The sequence below is a fragment of the Drosophila albomicans genome, chromosome 3, assembly GCF_009650485.2.
Source record: "Drosophila albomicans strain 15112-1751.03 chromosome 3, ASM965048v2, whole genome shotgun sequence".
NCBI lineage: Eukaryota > Metazoa > Arthropoda > Insecta > Diptera > Drosophilidae > Drosophila > Drosophila albomicans.
The window spans coordinates 47,273,684-47,293,612 of record NC_047629.2 but is presented as its reverse complement, the minus strand read 5'-3'; the positions used below and the strand labels follow the sequence as shown (position 1 = coordinate 47,293,612).

The 19,929-nt window shown below is 40.9% G+C and overlaps 7 protein-coding genes across 7 annotated transcripts; 4 read left to right on the top strand and 3 right to left on the bottom strand.

Annotated features, from left to right (window-relative positions):
• Positions 1–1,854: 1,854 nt before the first annotated feature.
• Positions 1,855–2,438, top strand: LOC117572503 (transmembrane protein 60). The gene has a single exon (XM_034255355.2). It carries the CDS (start codon positions 1,953–1,955, stop codon positions 2,346–2,348), a length of 396 nt encoding a protein of 131 aa, XP_034111246.1. The 5' UTR covers positions 1,855–1,952; the 3' UTR covers positions 2,349–2,438.
• On the bottom strand, positions 2,363–3,928 carry LOC117572500 (nucleolar protein dao-5). The gene has a single exon (XM_034255351.2). The coding sequence runs from the start codon at positions 3,824–3,826 to the stop codon at positions 2,435–2,437; it is 1,392 nt and encodes a 463-aa protein (XP_034111242.1). The 5' UTR covers positions 3,827–3,928; the 3' UTR covers positions 2,363–2,434.
• Positions 3,929–4,175: 247 nt separating this feature from the next.
• On the top strand, positions 4,176–5,149 carry LOC117572501 (protein brother). Its single transcript, XM_034255352.2, has 2 exons — positions 4,176–4,324; positions 4,381–5,149. The coding sequence occupies exon 2, from the start codon at positions 4,440–4,442 to the stop codon at positions 5,112–5,114; it is 675 nt and encodes a 224-aa protein (XP_034111243.1). The 5' UTR covers positions 4,176–4,324; positions 4,381–4,439; the 3' UTR covers positions 5,115–5,149.
• A 596-nt stretch (positions 5,150–5,745) lies between these two features.
• On the top strand, positions 5,746–9,335 carry LOC117571098 (novel acetylcholine receptor chaperone). Its single transcript, XM_034253080.2, has 3 exons — positions 5,746–6,421; positions 8,307–8,445; positions 8,504–9,335. The coding sequence occupies exons 1-3, from the start codon at positions 6,302–6,304 to the stop codon at positions 8,725–8,727; spliced, it is 483 nt and encodes a 160-aa protein (XP_034108971.1). The 5' UTR covers positions 5,746–6,301; the 3' UTR covers positions 8,728–9,335.
• A 1,163-nt stretch (positions 9,336–10,498) lies between these two features.
• Positions 10,499–12,623, bottom strand: LOC117572360 (signal recognition particle 54 kDa protein). The gene is made up of 2 exons (XM_034255123.2): positions 11,536–12,623; positions 10,499–11,467 (listed from the first exon to the last, which is right to left on the bottom strand). Exons 1-2 carry the CDS (start codon positions 12,451–12,453, stop codon positions 10,859–10,861), a joined length of 1,527 nt encoding a protein of 508 aa, XP_034111014.1. The 5' UTR covers positions 12,454–12,623; the 3' UTR covers positions 10,499–10,858.
• Positions 12,624–12,951: 328 nt separating this feature from the next.
• Positions 12,952–15,504, top strand: LOC117572359 (flap endonuclease GEN). The gene is made up of 5 exons (XM_034255122.2): positions 12,952–13,215; positions 13,274–13,610; positions 13,665–13,954; positions 14,012–14,179; positions 14,241–15,504. Exons 1-5 carry the CDS (start codon positions 13,058–13,060, stop codon positions 15,502–15,504), a joined length of 2,217 nt encoding a protein of 738 aa, XP_034111013.1. The 5' UTR covers positions 12,952–13,057.
• Positions 15,505–15,595: 91 nt separating this feature from the next.
• LOC117572358 (alanine--tRNA ligase, mitochondrial) lies at positions 15,596–19,896 on the bottom strand. Its single transcript, XM_034255121.2, has 12 exons — positions 19,615–19,896; positions 19,375–19,548; positions 18,956–19,101; positions 18,411–18,620; positions 18,211–18,355; positions 18,012–18,151; positions 16,972–17,954; positions 16,755–16,911; positions 16,409–16,694; positions 16,119–16,339; positions 15,860–16,061; positions 15,596–15,802 (listed from the first exon to the last, which is right to left on the bottom strand). The coding sequence occupies exons 1-12, from the start codon at positions 19,780–19,782 to the stop codon at positions 15,596–15,598; spliced, it is 3,039 nt and encodes a 1,012-aa protein (XP_034111012.1). The 5' UTR covers positions 19,783–19,896.
• Between the last annotated feature and the right edge of the window lie 33 nt (positions 19,897–19,929).

The following is a 19,929-nucleotide window of genomic DNA, read 5'->3' as shown; positions in this document are numbered from 1 at the left end:
AATTGCACACTTTTTCAATACGCAGACGATTTCTTTTTAATTTGCTTTCACAAAGATTTCAATTCAGCATCCGATCTACTTCAACAAAAGATAAATGAATTTCAAATTGTTTGCAATAGCCTAGACCTTCATTTCAACGCAGCCAAGTCCAACGTCATTCACTTTAGCACTCAGAGAAGACCCCTACCCATTTTCCATCAAAATAGGCCTATAAAAGAAGTCAGCCAAATCAAATACCTTGGTAGAGTCGTGTCAGCGTCTAGCTCCTCGTCAGCGCACATTGACCAAACGATCTCTGAGACATCAAAAGCGTGTACTTTCCTGCGGCTCCTAAGCGGCTGTCGTTTCGGCATTCATCCGTCACAAAGCCTAACTCTTTACAAGGCATACATGAGAAGCAAATTGGAATATGCATGCTCTTCCTTCAGCAACCTCAGAAAATCAGCTTTGTCCAAGATTCAAAGCCACGCAAATTGCCAGTTAAGAAAAGCGCTGGGACTCATAAAGTGCACACCCGTCCCAATAATTTACCATCTTGCTGCTGAATTGCCTCCACTCTATCGCTACAAATTCACAACTGCAAAGGAACTGGTTAAAGTCTTTGCCTTAAACCTCCCCGCAAGAAAAACAATATGTGTCAGTCCCCACATAAACACAAGTTACACAAAAACATACAGACAGTTCGCAGACGTGCTTGAGCATATCGAGGGAATTGAATCCTCTGTTACCCATTGCAAAAAACTGACCGGCTTTACTGACTTTTTTAAAGGTTCCGCAAAGAACAAAAAATCAATTTGCAATTCTAGTATTCTCCTTCTATTTAATGAAAAAATTGGACATTTAAAAAACAATAATTTTGAGCTATTTTTTACGGACGGATCTGTTACAAGAACACATTCGAGTGCAGCCTTTTTTTGGCACGAGAGGTCAAAGCACATAGCTAGTTATTACACAGACAAAGTACTGTCGTCACTCTCTGCCGAACTCCTTGCAATTGACAAAGCACTTGACTTCGCCTTATTCAACAATCTTCCTCGAGTCGCTATTCTTACGGACAGCAAAAATAGCATTATCAACCTATGCAAAACAATCCACGACAATCATATTGCAGCCAGCATCGTTGAAAAAATAAACCGGCATCACCATCTAAAGTCCATAGAAATTCATTACATTCCGGGACACTCCAACATCCCACAAAACACAATAGCCGATAATGCAGCCAAAAACGCACCCACAGAAGGCAGCTTCACATTGCTAAACTGGTCAGTCAAAGACGCAATCAACGAGATATACAAACGCATTAAACTGGAATGGGAAGAGGAGTACAACTCCTTCGTAGTTCGCAAACCTCGAGGTTTCTGTGACATCTTCCCAGCTTTAATCAAGAAACCCTGGTTTTCCAACAATAAATTCAATATGAAACCAAAAGACATAAAAACGATCAATCGCTTATTAAGTGGTAACGGCTTCGATAAGGCCACTCTTTTCAAAATGCATGTCACGTTGGACGACTTGTGCGATACTTGTGGAGCTATCGATAACGCTTCACATGCAATCCTCAGCTGTTCAAAATACGATACTGTACGCCAACGTTACCCAACACTAGGAACACACAACAACATTCACGCTCTCTTGAAGGAAGGAAATGTCGAGCACATTAAAACTATCATAGATTTCATAAAAGAAGCAAATTTGGACCTCTGATTGAGCACTTCAATCAATTTTTCGTGGCGTTTTTCACCTTATAAAGGCATCTACCAGTTCTCGGTCGGGTGCTTAGGGAGCGGCCAAATAATTCCCCCCTGCCCATGGGTCGGGTGGTAACTTAAAACAAAAAAAAAAAAAAAATAAAAATTGTGTTAATGGTCACACTTCGATTAAAGTAACACAAAGATTTGTTTATTTGTGACAATTTTATTTGTTGTGGGTGGAATATGCAAAACGTTTAAATCATGACGCTAGCACATCGGGCGCTCTTCACTTGGTTTATCGTCTTGGTGTTCTTAATACTGCTTTGCTTGCGCCTAGATCCACGCACCACATGGAATTGGTTCGTCACTTTTACGCCGCTTTGGTTCTTCGACTGCATCCTCATCATCTATGTGCTGATAAAGTTTATACGCAAATGGCGCAATCTCAATAGGCTCACCGATTTGCTCTTTCTCTACAAGTGGAATATCGGCGGTGTGCTGCTTACGATAACATCTCAAGTGATGATCTGCATGACTCTCGAGTATCCACAACAGATTCCAATCTATGTGACAATGGCTCCATTGATGCTTCTACTCTGCACAGCCATTGTCTATGTTGCCGGGCAGTTGAGACAACGTGAAAACTGGCTCAAATGAGCAATTCAACTTATTTATAAATTTATTCTTATTAAGTCTACATTGTAATTGAAAATAGTACATGAACAATATTAAAATGGAAACATTTAGAAGCCATATTTGCTTTGAGTGGCACGACGAGTTTGTCGATTTGCGGACCACATCGCTTGGAGTTCGGCCTCGTTGGCCTTCGCTTTGTGCGCCAGATAGGTGATTTGATGTTTCCTTTTTGTGCCCGCTACAGGTTCCTCATCCGTCAGCACTCCGGTGGGTTGATAAGTCGTCGCCGATGCCAACGCCGTGCGCATCCATTCATCACGATCGGGCATCACTTGTGTGCCGCTGATCTCAATCACCTGCATGTCCTTGGCCTCCTTGCGCCGTCGCTTGGCATTCTTGCCCACCAGCGCATCCATGGCCTCGGCATTCAGGTGCTGCTCTTGATAGCGTTGTTGTGCTAATCGCATCTCCTCCGAGTGTAATTCTGCAGCCTCCGCTTCAGCAGCTTCACGTTGCTTCTGCTCCTCGAGGAACTTGTTGCCAGCTGCAACCATTTGCTCCGCCCGCTTGGCCACCAGAGCACTAATCTCATTGCTGCTCACCTCAGGCAATTTATGTTCGCTGTGCAGTGAGAAGAAGTCACCAGAGCCATCCTCGTCGTCATCATCGCTGTCGCTAACGCTGACCAGTGCTGCCTTGGGCTGGATTGTGGACGGAGGTTTCTTTTGTGCTTGTTTTCCGGGAGGCTGTGGCGTCTTGACGCCATCGACGCCTTCTGTGTTGTGCGCTGCGCGTCGTTGCTTCACAGTGTCGGGCACAAAGGCAGGCTTAGCAGAAGCAGTAGTTGTACTTGGCTTCGTTATTGTGTCATTTTCTTTCTTACTGAAATCTCGCTCGGATTTCGCTTGCGGCAATATGCTAAGCAATCCGCAACCCTTTGTGGATTTGACTTGCTGCCTATTATTCTGCTGCTTTTCCGCCTTTTCCTTATCCACATCAGCGAAGTCCCTTAGTGACGGTATGGTGATCTTGACACGCGTTTTTCCAGCTGCTGGCGGTGGCGGCGGTTTTTCCAACGCTTCGCTACCTGCCGACGCCTTTTTGTGCAGAAATTCATCGTCCACTTCTTCGATATATGCTGCAGCTTTCCCTATGATAGCTGTCCGCGGCGTTGGTAATTTGGCAAATGCTTGCGTTACTTGCTGCTCCTCCGTTTCCTCTGCTTCCTCGTGCATTGGCTGGACTGCTTTTTTGGGCTGGGGCAGCGCAAGCGTTAGCCGGCCACTGGCCGTTGGCGGCTTAAGCTCCTGCAGCGACACTTCTCGTGGTACATAATCATCGTCGTCGTCACTTATGTGTCCAGCACTGGCGACGACGCCAGACTTGGCTGTCACATTGTTGTTGCTTGGCTGTTTTAGCAATTCCACTTGTGTGCCGGTGGATTCTTCTTCGTTTTCTGATTCCTCGTCACTACTTGCAGCGTATGCAACAAGAGACATTTTCAATATGTTTATTAAACAATATAAATTCAATAAAAACTGTTCAAATTTAACTTTTGCGACTGCGACAACGATTTCAACATAAAACAACAGCTGTTTATTGCTTGCGTGTGTCACCCTGTGATCCAAGTGGTAGTGGAGCGCTTTTTGCCATCTGGCAACGCCAGAATGTAAACAGTTACATTTTCAAAAGTTGTGAAGACGTCAGAGCTCTGTCTGTTACCTCTGCAGAGGTAAGTTTATATACAACTATAAAACGCAATTCCAATACAAATTAATAAATTCTATGCTCGCAATAAAAAACGATATCTGTTTGTAGTGTTAACCCATAAAGCAAGTTCATATTTACCTGTCATCTGGTAAGGTCAAAAACTAATCAGTTACATTTTCAAAAATTTGCGCAGCTGTTAGGGACGAAGTATTACACCGTAACAGGTAGGATTTGTATATTACGGTGATGACAGCTGCTGCCGTGGATCATAAAACTATACACTGCAGGTACCTATGCTCTATGCACTCAACTGATATATAAATCAAGCCATTCTTCTGTCCAGATATCAGTCTGCTTTTGCACATCAAAGTGTTAACATCTGAAGTATCATATATCAGTGAAATGCATCATCATCATCATCAGAGTCTTGGAGACGCTGCCTTGGCTGGCATGATGCCGCCTTATGAGCAAGCACCGATGTTTGAGCCACCCAGACCTCGCTTCATCTTCCGCATGCCGCGAGTGGTGCCCAATCAAAAGTCCAAGTTCGAAAGTGACGAACTTTTCCGCCGCCTGAGCCGCGAGAGCGAAGTGCGATACACTGGCTACCGGGAACGCGCCATCGACGAGCGAAGGATGCGATTTGTGACTGATTGTCGCAAGGGATACGCCGAGCTATCATTCTTGGCGTCTGGCACCAATCTGCAGTTGTACTTCAATGCCAATCACAATCCCTATGCGACGGAGCAGGAGTGCGACTTTGAGAAGGAGCGCAACAAAGTTCACTTGCGTTCCAGTTTCATTATGAACGGTGTGTGCGTGCGTTTCCGTGGCTGGGTGGATCTGGAACGCTTGGATGGCGTGGCCTGCTTGGAATATGACGAAGGACGTGCCCAGGTCGAGGATGCACAGCTGAATGAACAGATCGAAAGTCACAATCAACGCATGGCTGAATCGAAAAGAATGTATGCGCCCACTCCGCCAGAGGAACAGATGGTCCCTCATCCTAGACCCTTACCGTGCATGGCTCCAGAAACATTGAATAACCCACCGTTAAGATGGCTCTCATTTGAATAAGATCTTAAGCCTAGTTAACATAAGTTGTGTTTTTTTAATTGAATAAAACTTTGTAAAACAAAATGGAAATTTGGTTTTATTACACTTATTTTTAACAAGTATCATAACATAAAAGCGTATTAACGAACTAAAAGTTTCTTTATTAGTATAAATACATCCATACATGTACTTTGTACCAAGTTTAGATTATTGTACCAACGATCTAAAAATGTACCAAAAGTGTAACAAAAAGCATGAAAATTTTTTCATACAAAAGTGTACTAAACTATACATTGTACTAACGATCTAAAAGTGTAACCTTTTGTGTTACAATTGTACTAAATCCAACACTAGTGATTGTAGCCCTGTTGCTTTTGTGTCGTCATAAGGGTTGCTGGCCATGCCGAGGTCTTTGGCCTTAATTACATCAACTCCAACCCTCTCTCTCCATTCCCCCACTGGCAGGCGGCCTCGTGCGCTCTCTCGGTCTCGCTCTCTCTCGCTTGCGCTCTGAGCGATTTGAGGGCGCTTTCTTGTTATTTTGCCCAGCATAACAAATCTCTTGCGTCTCTCAATCTTCTCATGCATTATGTGTTATATATTGATTTTTCGACATTGGGATGCTGTTGAAACTTTTGCAGTCTCAGTCATATTTCGAACGTGAATGAGCGCTGTGCTGACGACGGATGCGACGGTTTTTAAATACGAATACAACTGAAGGAAAGTGGAAAATAAGCGAAAGGAAAAATTTCATAAATATTCTACACATATACTAGCGAATGGCGAGTGTATTGTGGTACTAAAAGTGATTTGCCAAACATTCAAAATTTCTATAATTTCGGTTTTGTTGTTGTGGTCGCTGTGTTCTTGTTGTTGTTGTTTTTCGGCTGCGACTGCGGCAAAAGCTGCGGACAAGCGCTAAAATTAGCGACCGGTGTATCGTAGGGTGATGTATGCTCTATGATTCCCAATCTCCCGACTTCTGCCCCGCCGCCGCCTCCCTCGCCACGAGCGCAATCGGCACTCGCCCCAATTGCTGCTGGCATTTTGTGAATTATACATATTTCACATAGCAGTACTCGCCATACAAAATAAACATCATATAAATTATACATTGAGCGAAGAGGCGTTCTGTGAAGTGAAGTGAAAAATCAATTGCGAGAAATATAAAAGCGAAAAAAGGACTTTTGTAAGAACTCAGCTACAAAATGCCAGCTTCAAATACGATTGTGTTGAAGAGCCTCTCCATACTGCTGGGACTATTCTTCATCTTTGTGGGCACGCTGAAACTCACCCCACACATCAGCAAGGATCTCTACAAGGATCTGGTAAGTGCTGGTCTCTGGGAGTGGAAAATCGATGTGCTTTGTTTACCTCGCCGTAGGCAACACTCTGCTCTCATCGATTTTCCAGAGCGAGAGACGAGTTGCCAACAAAAAGTGAACCACCACTAGCTCATTCTGCTATCCTGTCCGCTTTCTTTGCAATTGGGTCAGCAGGATAACGGCACTTAGAGAGAGATGGACAACAGTTACGGTATTACGAAGGGGGAGGAAGCAAACCATGAAGTATTGAGGATTCAAAGATCGTTGATATTTTTGATTTGAATTTCATTGAATCAGATAGATTCTAATATTCCTCTTTCTTCCATTGAATATATAGATAAATTTGGGAAATACAATTTAATAATGTTTACAGCTGTTTAAGTGTGCATATCTTTTTTTTTAGAAATATGACTAATATTTGTTTATTGATGCATAGGTAATTGGGAATTCAAAAATAAATTGATTGAAACGATTTTGCAAATTATTATTTACAATGTTTAGTTTACTTTTAAACATATTCCGTATCATTTGAAGAGAGTAAAGCGAATATATATTTTGTAATTTGAAAAACATGCTTAACTATTAAATATTGAATGAAATATTTTTTAGTACATTTTGATATGTAACTATGACTGATGCGAATAGTTGCACATTGAACTCGACCCCAGCCCAATGCCAGCCGTCGGCCTTCAGGAATACTTTTAAAAACGCAATGATCTTCAAACAAAAATCATACACGCAGAATATAAATAAGTTTTTATGATCTAAACACTTTGCAGTTCCGTTCAAACCGAAAGAATAAGTATGCGTAATGACGGAAATCGTTTAAAATGTTCTCCGGATTGCAAACACAGACTAAATTTATACTCTTTGCAGCGCATGTGCTACATTATAGAGTATATAATGTGTGAGAATCGCTGTAGAGCATCTACTATTCGAGCACTCTTGTAATCTGTAATGAATGATCATGGAAATGGAAGGAATTTGAACTTGCTTTGGCGAACATTTTGTTCCGTCAATTATTGTTTTTTTTTTTAGACATTTATATACACATGTGCATACATATTTTACGATATACATATAAACAAAGTTGTTAGCCGCAGCGAAACGTGCCAAATATTTATGTGATTTTCATTTGGTGATTTTGTTTACATCCCCCAAAAAGAAAATTAAACTTGTCATAAAACAAAAGTATTAGACGACTAAGAGATACTTCTTAATTAGAATTGTGGGAATAAAAAACGTTTTTGAAATTAAAGAAGCAAGTAAGATCCTTTTTTTTAAATCTTATTATCAGATCAGAATTAAATATGAAGAAGATCATTGGAAAAAAATGAATTTGATCAAGGTTTGGTATAATGACTTAAGCGTTAAACATTCATGTTTTAACCTATTGATTACAGGGTCTATCGATCAAATGCTTCTTTTGTCATCTGGTTACAGGGTATTAAAAACATAGTTTGTGGTTTTCGCTTTCATTTGCTGCAATCCCAAATAGCGCTTGTTAAACAATGCATAGAAAATAAACATGTTTGTCGATAAGTTTCAGCCCTTTCTTCATTTCAATTTTTGTATTCACGTTTTTCGCCTTTGGGATTTGGCGATTTCAAAATAGATTTATCCGCAAGTGCTTTTGCTTTTGCAATTTCGCAGCAAATAGTATAATTACCTTCGCAGTCGAAACACTTGGCGAATGCCAAACAAAATCTGACTGCGGTTTTGTTTTCTTTATTTCTCTTAAAAATAAACATCGTGCTTTGCCTTCTGCTCTGGGGTCAGCCATTAGTTCCGAGGGCAGCAAGCATAAATTTCAAGATTCCTGTTCTCACTTTCTATTTCACATCGAAAAACTCTTCTGATTTTCGAAAACTCTTATTTTTCATTACAGCGCACAGAGTATGTGAAATATGCCAAGGTATTTCCGCTAACCGCGCTCTTTGGCATTAAAATCCCCTCGAAATGGTATCGACGCACTGTCGGCATATTGGAGATTGTTTGCGGACTGGCCATGGCCTTAATACCCTATCGTAAGTGTTGAAATCCCTATTTAAGAAATTTATTCTAATTTTCAACTCTATTCCACAGACAAGGTGAAGAATGTGGCCAATGTGACGCTGTTGCTTCTTATGCTGTTGGGCATCTATCAGCACTGGATGGTCAGTGATCCCTTCGAGCGTTCGGGACCTGCGCTGGTCTTCACCTTCATGTTGGGCGGCCGTCTGGTTGTCTGGTATCAGACAAGTCGCAAGGAAGCTGCCGAATTGGCGGCGGTTAATGCTTCGCAAGCGAACGGGCTCAAGCAGGAGTAGATCAAAAGAGGAGAGAGAGAAAGAGTGGAGAGTTTTAGGAGCGTAATCGAATCATTTAGCACAACAAAATATATAAATTAAATTCAGTAAAGCAAAAAACATCACAATTAGTCGTCGTCGTCGTCGTTCATTAATCGCACTTGTAAACAGCTTTGTTTTAGCACAATAAGTTAAACAATATTTTGAACTTAATTGGTGCCCTGAATGAATGAATGAAGAAGAAGAAGAAGAATCCTCAAATCGAAAGCGTATAGACAAGTCTCGTTTCTAGTTATAAATGAATTGAAAAGCAAATTGTAGAAATTATAGAGAAATCAAAATTGAGAAATGAAATTAATGTTTTTCACTTTGGTGCCAAATAACAGAATACATGCTCGTACTCGTATTATATAATTATTATACATAAATAATTGCGAAAGTGTTCAGGTTATAAATAATATTAATAAAACGCGAGTAAAGTAACAGTATAGCTATAAAGACAAAGACCACATACACACATACATACATAACTACATAATAGTTTGCGTGAACAACATTAATGTATACAATTCACAACAAAAAAGAAAAATAAATCCTTTTAATTACGGCAATTCATGCTACACCCATGACATTTTAATATACGTAGTACTTGCAGCAATATTCACTACAGGCCTTTTAAGCTCCCCTCCATATAATTCGTACTGCGCTTTCAGTACAAGAACAACAACAACACTAGATTATCTATGCGCATGTGTGTGTTTGCTTGTGTGTGTGTGTATCCCATTCCACAAGGATGAACCTCATAAGCGTTGACAGCCTGTCGTTGTACAACATTTGCTGCGAACCTGTTCCTTTGACTTGTTTGATGGTTTTATGAGTGTCAAAACTTGACAGCTCAATCGCAAATTGATTGCTTTTCTTCTTATTTTACGTACATACACATACATACATACATTTTTATGCGTTTATGTTTTTGTGGTAAAGTTAGAATGACAATGGGAATTTCTGTGCGCCGGTTCCAGGTTCTGGTAAGCGTGAGAGAGCTAAGTATCCCCTGTGTAAGTAAAAGCCGCAGCTACCCTCAGACGAACTTTTACGACAAAAGCTATTAAAGTAAGCATTTCTCAGTGAACAAATTTCGTGTCCTGACTCCAAACGGTAAGAGCATGGATACTGAAACTTTTACACAAAGTAGTTTCAAAAATTTTAAAATTAATAAAATAAAAATGGACATTAATACTCACATAAATGAGTTTACAAAATTGTATAATTTTTCATTAAATAGAAGACAAGCTAAGAAGTTTTGAAAGGCTTATCGAATTCACGAATCTGATTTATCTTTTAAACTGTAAGGAGGCTGCACTTTTTACAAAAAAAAAAAAATTGAAAAAAAAACAGGAAACCATATCTTATTGATTGTAGAATTCACTCTTTTTCTTTTTTCTTTTTAGTTGGCTAAGTATTAGTAGCTTAAAGAATTTATTGAAAAAACACATACAAAATAAAAACAATTATAGGAAAATTAGGAAGTTGTGTAAGTTGGTCATAAAAATGTATATTTTTCCATTATGATTATCTGGTCGCTTATGTTGGAATAAGCGGCACATTTAATAATAAGTCGAAAAGTATATATTAACTTTAGCCAATCATCAAATTGTATAATACAACATCATTTGTAGATGGATGTTTATAAAATTTTCATTTTAATGACACTCCTTAAGCCTTCTCGCTGACAGCGAGAGCCAAAAATATTTACAACACAAATTTGCTAAATTTACAAAATTACAAAACATTTTCTTTTGTTTACGTTTTCCTTTATTTGACGTTAGCACGGTTTCATGCAATTATTATTTCGTTTATTTGAAACTGTTTTCTCTATATAAACTTGGATAAAATTCATTTGTGGCAATCTGAAAATTATTCTTGAATTACACATTTTGTTTGTTAACTACTTTACTCGGATTTCGTTTCACAGTCGAACACAATTGCCACGAATTGAACAGTAATCGTAGAATTTAGTTAAACAAGAGAAAGTCACCTTAAAAGCAAGGATAATTGTTGCACTTGTCGCACTACATGTTAACAAATTAAGGCTAATAACCGAACTATTTAAAAACAAAATCATATAAAAATGTTTACATATACCGACGTCTCATTTGCCACCAAAACCTCCCATTAGATTCCCGAGACCGCCCAGGCCACCGGCTGCGCCCTGTTGCAGTTGTCTCATCATATTCTGTAGGCCACCAACTCCGCCCATTTGCTGCAGCATGCGGGGATCAATCATTTTGGCCATCTGCTGATTCAGTTTCGCCATCTGTGTGGGATTCACATTTTTCGTCATGTCTCCTTGCTTGAACAATCCTTTGACGCCGCCCATTTTCTTAACCACTGCCGCAAACTTCGTATAATGTGCAATTAACTCCTTCACCTCACGCTCAATGACGCCAGAACCTTGTGCGACACGAATACAACGAGTGGGCTGCTTGCTGAAGAGCTTGGCGCCATCGCGGTTATCTAATTCGCTGTCTGACATACTGTCCATCATGGTCATCATGCGTTTGATGCGCGCCATCGATTCCTGCTCGCCACCCTTGGTCATGAAGTCCTGCGAGAAGCCGGGAATCATGTTCATGATTTGTGAGAATGGTCCCATTTTCATGATGTTTTGGAACTGCTCGTACATGTCGCGTATTGTGAAATGGCCATGTTTGATCTTTTCCAGCAGCTCCTCGTTGCCATCCAGTTTCAGTTCGTTGACCTGTTGAAGTAATCGAGCTGTTTACATATTACATATTACATGTGAGTATTTTATTACAATAACTTTACCTTGTCTATCAGTCCTTCAATGTCACCCATGCCCAGCAATTTGCTGACAAAAGGCTTTGTTTTGAATGGTTCCAAATCATCGATATGCTCGCCGGTGCCAATGAAGATGATGGGCGATTGTGTGGCAGCCACAGCCGATAAAGCACCACCTCCCTTAGCATGGCCATCCAACTTGGTAATGATCACGGATCCAATGTCGACTTTCTCTTTGAAGGCCTTAGCTTGAACCTCACAAGCCTGTCCAATCGTGGCATCCATGACGAAGATTATATTGTCGGGGCTGACAGCATTTGATACAGCCAACATCTCCTCGAACAGAGACTCCTCCTGTTTGTGTCGTCCCGAAGTATCGACGATGATCATTTCAAATCCTTCACGTTTGAACATATCGACACCCTCTTGGGCTATGACCACGGGATCGATTTCAGTGTAGCTACCGTAGAAGGGAATGCGTGCTTTCGTTGCGTTCTGCTTGATTTGATCGTAGGCACCAGCACGGAAGGTATCCGCACAGACCAGGCACGATTTCCAGTTGCGTTTTTGGTAGTGATAGGCTAGCTTTGTGCACGTTGTTGTCTTGCCAGAACCCTGCAGGCCGACAAACATGATAACATTCGCCTTTCCCTTGACTGGCTGATAGGGTTTCACACCTGGATCAACCAGCTTAATGAGCTCCTTGAAAACGGCGGATTGGATCATGCGACGTTTGTTTAATCCACCTGCCATCTCATCGAAGTCAATCACAGCTCGTACATTCTCGCGCAGCTGCTTCACCTGTCTTATGTTTACATCAGCCTCAAGTAATGCGGCGCATATCTCTTTGAGCATGGCACCCAGGGCTTCCTCATTTATCACTGTTGCCTTGCTCAGCGAGTGCAGCGCCGTTGTTATCTTGCGTCCCAGATCTGCTAAAACCATTTTGACTATCTACTTTCTGTGTTCACCGTTGTGCAGCTGCGTGCGTTTCAATTGTCTTGCGATATTTGCAAGACAAATACATGCAAATTGGAATTGCAATTGGAATTACTTTTGATTTTGCCCTGACACGTCAAATGTCGTACATTAGAAAGAAGAAGACTGACGTCTAGTAGAGATGGAAATACATCGATGACATCTATCTATGCACCGATATATTTTTGAAATTATTGTAAACATTCATTTTGTATGCCATACTCTGAAGAATTTTGCAGTCAGTAATATAAGTTAATTTATTATTTTATTATAAGTGTGATCATGAAAACATAAGATCAAATATTTATACATTTTATTTCAATAAACTACGAAATGTATTATCGATAACTTATGTAAAGTCGAACAAACGGAAATAACATTTTTGGTATTTTTAGAAATCCAATTGTGATGGAAGCAGCAACTACTCAGAAAAATATTGTGTGGTATTAAATGGTATATTTGTTTGTTTTGTGTTATTGGTATTACTTGTCGTTATCGGCGCGTTTTGCTTTCAAAAACAGACCGATTTTATTACTCTAAATTTGTTTATAATCCCTAAATATTTATGTAAATGGGAGTTAAAGAACTGTGGTCGGTTTTAACACCACACGGTCAACGGAAGCCAATATGTGAATTGCGTGGGAAAAAGGTAGCAATTGATCTCGCTGGATGGGTTTGCGAAAGTCTTAATGTGGTTGATTATTTTGTTCATCCGCGGCACCACTTAAAGTAAGACTATAAATTTTAAACATAATATCTATTTTCTTAAAATGAATATGTTGCACAGAAATCTATTCTTTCGCACCTGCTATCTCATATGGGAGCAGGTGACACCAGTATTTGTGCTGGAAGGCGCTGCACCAGAACTGAAAAACAAAGTGATAGCCAAACGCAATGAGCTGCAATTTCGAGGAGTGCGTCCCAATCAAAAGAATACACAGCCATCACAGCCAACTGGTCAAAGCCAAGGCCAAGGGAAAGCCAAAGGAAAAGGCGACGGTGGTCGCAGCCGGTTCAATCATGTTCTCAAACAATGCGAGAATTTGTTGCTGTCAATGGGCGTTCAATGTGTCCAAGGTCCAGGCGAGGCCGAAGCCTATTGTGCTTTCCTTAACAAACATGGCGTGAGTCTTAGAGAGATGCATTTGACTACTTATCATTGATGGCTCTTTCTTCAGTTGGTAGATGGTGTTATAAGTCAAGATTCAGACTGCTTTGCGTATGGAGCTATTCGTGTTTACCGCAATTTTTCGGTGTCCACGCAGGGAACACATGCCGCTGCTGGCGGCGCTGTGGACATCTATGATATGAGGGACATTTGTACGCATATGGATTTTGGGCAGCATAAGGTCATCGTAATGGCATTGCTGTGCGGCTGTGATTATTGTCCCGATGGCATTGGTGGTATTGGCAAAGATGGCGTTCTAAAGCTCTTTAAGAAGTACAAGGAAACCGAAATACTTAAGCGGTAAAGAGAAGATTATATCGTACACATTGCTGATATATAAATAGATTTATATGATAGCTTACGAAGTTGGCGTTCGGAACAGGATTCGTATCATGCGCTAGAGCTGCGAGTTGATGATAAAACAATTTGCAGCAATTGTGGTCACATTGGACGTACACAAAGCCACACAAAGAGCGGCTGCAGTGTCTGTAGAACTCATCAAGGATGCGACGAGAGCCTTTGGAAGTATGTCCATGTAAAATGTATATTAGTATATACCTTATTTATTTTAATGATTTTGTTTTAGAGAGCAACGTCTGTCCATAAAAGCGGAGTTAATGCTCCGCAAGAAGGCGCTTACTGATGTCAGCTTTCCAAACGAAGAGATAATATCCGAGTTTCTAAGTGAGCCAGCGAAAATACCAAATTTAAATTTGGACTGGCAGCAACCAAATCTCGTCAAATTTGTGAAACAAATCGGACATCTTCTGCAATGGCCCGAAATATATTGCGTTCAAAAGTTTTTCCCGATTTTAACGCGTTGGCAGGTGCAGCAGCAGACAATGCATAAGACATGTTTTCTCCAACCGAAGGAGATAATCAAGAAACGCGTTGTGAAGGGAGTGCCCAGCTTGGAGGTAGCTTGGGACGATACTCGCAATTGCCTTGTTGGTCTAATACCCCAGGAACAAATTGATGAATTTAGCCTGGAACATCCAAAAGGCATTGAGGAATTGTACTATACTATCGAGCCGCTTGAAATGCTGCAGGAAGCGTTTCCCGATCTTGTAGCGGCGTTTTTAAAATCAAAGGAGAAGCCACCTAAGCCTGCTAAGAAAGCAGGTCGCAAAAAAACCGAGAAAGCTGACTTGGATTCAGAAAATCCAAACAATGTTTTAAAACCAAAAAATCGTGCTCCTAAACAGCGACAAAACACAATCGATAAATTTCTTAAGAAAAACGAAGCACCAGCTAAAGAGCCTCCTAATGAGTTTCCCGGTCCGAAGGTGAAACAATGTTCAACGCCAATTAGCAAATGTTTGCCCTCCGATTTAGAGAGTGACGGGGAATTCGACATGTCGGATATCATTAACGGCATTATTTCAAATCCTAATACATTGCCGACTGTTACCAATCATGCGGGACATTTATTGCACTATAAACCTTTGGATGATGATTTAAGCTTGAGATTGGCACAGCTAAGTTTACATAATGATGAGAATTTAAGCGAGCCACCAAAAGATATTAGCTTTAAACTTGAAAAACGCCAAAATAGCTCAGTGGTCAAACCCATAAGTAAACGCCTGTCGTTGGACGATAGTTTTGATCGTTTGGTAAAGGGAGAGAAGAATCCAAACTTGGCCAAAACTCCTTTGGAGCGTTTCAAGCAGCAGCATCGTCTGAGTATCTCAAAAGTTAATCCATTAACTCCAGAGCCAACAACACACAATGTCAGCTACTTTTTCAATCAAAGCGCCGACGAAGGCGATGTTTTCGAGCAAATAATGGAGATGAGCATGGTGGACATGCAACAGGAAGAAGATTTAGTTGTTATTAGCGACAGTGATTAAAGTTCTTTATGTACATCACAAACTTCTGCAATAAATTCTCTCTTACAAATGGCAAATACAAACTTAAAGCTTAACTCTAGATTCATGTAAATTAAAAGTCTAAATGAGACTTGGCATAAGCCTGAGCACTACACATAGCTTGTTCCAATTGTTCCTCAAACTGCGTGTTCACTTTGCGGCCTTTCATATTGCACATGAGCTCAGCATTCTGGCCTTTGGGCGTTGCCACCTGGCCGCCAAATGTTTTGGCAAACGATTGGAGCCAAAGTGTGGCATTAAAGCGTTCGCTGGTACAATTCTGTAGAGATAATCATGAAAGAAAGAGTACTTTTTAATTGAATAGTATAGTTATTACCTTAGGTACGCAGCATCGTGCTTTAACAATGTTGTTGCACATGCTGACAACTAGAATGGGACGATCTGTGCATAATTTTGTGGCTCGCTGCAGGGGAATCTCCTCCACCAACGCTGAGCTAGTAATATAATGCAAAATGTAGGGATTTGTGTCCAGCGGCTTCTCCAACAATAAATTGCGCATTTCAACCTCTACGAATTCTCTGCAAATTGTCACAAATTAATTGCCTGCGAAAGAGTTACAATTATAGAGTGCCTACTTAAGTGTTGTACGCGATGTTTCCTTGAGTTTTCGCAGCATATCGTTGATGCGTTCGAGAGTGTCCATTTTAAAAGCATACGGCAATTTGATAGACGAGTGCAGAATGTTGTGGCGTATGGTTTGCAGCTCATTCTCTGTGGCATTGGTCAGCTTATCTGACTGAAATTGCTCCTCCAGCATATCCACGCGATGACGCAAAAGAGCCACTGTCTTTAGCACCTATTATAGAGTGGAGAAAGGGAACATCAGTAACTATAATATAAGATTCATACAATTCATCAAACTTACATTTTCAGCAGCATCTCCAGCGACTGCTGTGAAAGCAAAACGCGCTCGATTCGTTTGCTTGAGATTAATAATGCAGAAACTGGACAGCTCCTTTGTGTTTCTCACATGTGTGCCGCAGCATAGTTCCTTGGAACTCAGATTCAGCTCTGGACATTGCACATTAATCAAACGCAGGCCGTGCTCGGGATAAACCTCTCCGGGTATCATAGTTATGTCATTCTGTTGCAGAACATCGGCAGCACTCAGATGCTGCACTTTGACATCGGAAGCAGCACAAATTGCGCGACTAGATTTAAGTAGAAGCTAATTAGTTTAGCAAAGTTAATTTACATTGACTCCAACCTACTTGATTAGATCTTCAATGTGCTGCACATCACTCTTCTGTATGCGTTTGCCCAGCAGTCCCACTTCTAGTTTGCACAGCTCGCTGTTAACCTGGCTCGAAACCTGATATGTCACCTTGTTGAAGAGCGAACGAATGGCGGCATTTAGCAGATGTGTTGCTGTCAAGGGGAAATTATGAGTGCTTATGATGGTTGGTTTAATTGATATGTACTACACACCTGTGTGATGACACATGTTCAGCTGCCGATGCTTGGCATTCACCTCCAACTGTATCTCATCGCCAACGGCAAGTTCGAGGTCTTCGATGGGAGTGCTCAAACCACAAACATGCACCACACAACCGTTGAGTAGCTTCACATCCAACACCTCCAATTGATGTGGTTCACTGGGTTTTTGTTTGGTTTGTACTAACAGCTTGCCAAGATCAGATTGCTGTCCACCGGCTTCATAGTAAAAAGAGCTGGCCTCCGTCACAATCGACAACGTATCCACTTTGGCATTGAGGCGTTCACCCTGAGTGTTCGACACCTCCGTTTCGTTGTGCAGCATGCCAAGCACACGACTTTTCAGCACTGGAATTTCATAGGATTCATTTGCCACATCATAGCTGTATGTGTATTTGTGACTGTTGTCCGTGGCGGGCAATTTCTTGGTGAGCAGCGCTTGGGCATTTGCAATACGTTGCTCCATTGCAAAATCACCAGCAACACCATTGCGCAGCGGTTGCTTAGTTCTAAGCTTGGCCACAGCCAATTCGGCACGATATCGCTCCAAATCACAGTTCATATTCTCTAGCTCAGCTAGCTTGAGGAAGCTCTCTTCGCTAAGACCATAAGTGTCCGTTAGTTTATACAGAAAATCACCTGGTATTGTGTTGTTGGGGAAATTCGAGCGTTGCACTTGAAACTCGCGATAAGCAGGGACAAAGCCGGGACACTCCATTAAATCAATATCATCCAGTTTGGGGAATTCTGTTAGCACCTCAGCGAAAGCTTTCGATGAACTCGCACATAAATGTTTGTACACATCCTGCTCGTGGGCAATTAATTCAATAACCGACTGTTGCTTGGACGCAATCTCTGGATAAGCATCTCCCAGTGTTTCTGCTACAATTGGAATCAACTCCGCAAGCAAATTCTCATGGGCAAACACCTGTTTGGAAATGTTGAATGCCTTGCGCAGCACACGTCGCAATTTCTGACTAAGAAGGCAAATTGTTAACATTAAATAGTATTTGATTGTAGTCTTTTATACATACTTTTGGTCTGGCAGCATGCCATCGGCTAGACATACGCTAATCATGCGTGTGTGGTCGGCCAATATTCTATAGCTTGTGTCAAGCAATGCGGCATTATGGGAATCGGGAAAGCTGCCTCCGTAAATAGGTGCTTTAGCCAGCTGCAATTGCAATAGGAAAAACGTTAAACAAAGCTTATAAAATTGTAAATTTAACTTACACTTTGGATACCATCGAAGAGCGGCGTAAATAGATCCGTGTCATAGTTGGATGATTTATTCTGCAGTATCGCTGTTAAACGCTCGAATCCCATGCCCGTATCCACATGCTTGGCGGGCAGCTGTGTTATGCTGCCATCGGCATTGCTATGAACATTATGTGTTAGTAAAAATTACTTTAATAGCTAACTGACTAACGAACCGATTATATTGAATGAAAACCAAATTCCATAGCTCCGTCAGATCTGCATGCCCGGCATTGACTAGCTTAGCTCGCTCCTTGACGGCACTTGGGCCAGAGCCAGGTATGTGATCGATGTGAATTTCCGTGCAAGGTCCACATGGTCCTGTTGCACCCATTTCCCAAAAGTTATCCTTGCAGCCAAAGGGTAAAATACGCTCAGTTGGGAACCTTTAAGGTGAGAAGTATAAAAAAAAACATCGTGAGTTATATAACTTTTTATAAAAACAACGATCTTTTAGTGATATTGTTAACAGCAGTTGTGCTTTTGACTGTAACTGTTCATAAAAACATCGATCGTAAAGTATATTTCAGAAGTACTTTAACAGCTGCCTTCTATTAAATAAAATATTGGATGTGATGCCTCTAAAGTTATTCTATAATCTTAATTCTATTCTTTTAAAGTTAAGTTACTTAAAGTTAAAATATTTAAATCTAATAAACTGTTTTCTTTTTAATTGTCCTAAATAAATGGAAATATTCATATTCTATTTTATATAACTTACCCTAAGCTGCGCCAGATTTCAAAGCATTCCATGTCTGCAGGTATTCCAAGCACTTTGTCGCCCCCAAAATAGGTGACATACAATCGTCCCATATCGATGTTGTAAGGTCCTCGCAGCAGTTCTAAGGCCAAAGCACAGGCTTCGCGCTGTTGGTAAAAGAAGCGATATTAGTAAGCTTTAAATGTGAGAATAGCGTAACATATTGGCGATTTAATTTTTGTTATACAATAATGTAGAAAATTAACAAGTGCAACTATAACAGAAATTGCATAAGCCAATTCAGGCTAATTGTAATATTGGACTAAGAACAATGACCATGGACATTGGAAACTATAAAGAAACCCTTGTTAAATAAGCCTATGTTACTTTTGCATGGGTTTAATGTATTGCTAGTTAGTCTTGAAATTAATTGGGAATACCTTAAAGTAGTCACCAAAGGACCAATTGCCCAACATTTCGAAGAATGTGTGATGATAGCCATCCTGACCAACAACCGACAGATCGTTGTGTTTGCCGCCAACGCGCACACACTTCTGTGAATTGACAACCCGCTTGTGTGGCGCTGCTGCTGTGCCCAGGAACACAGATTTGAACTGAAATGAATGCAAACACTTCAATGTGGAACTCTATACCGTAATTGTTTATTGTTATGCACTTACCTGGTTCATGCCCGCGTTGACAAAGGCAACGGTGGGATCACAGAACGGCACCACGGGACTGGAGCGGACAAACTTGTGCTCATGGTTGAGCGTAAAGTAGTCTATGAATGTTTTGCGTATCTCGCGTGCGCTTAGCACACGCTGTAATTTTTTGGCCGAATTGTACATGCCAAATTCAAATGCGGTTTAAAATTACATATGCGATATTCCAATGTGGGGGACACTCAGCTGATTCAGAGAGAGAGCCGGTAATTAGGCAATAGAACTAGATCGAAGCTTTGCACAGCTGCTGTCAGCTGATTGAGAACTGTCATT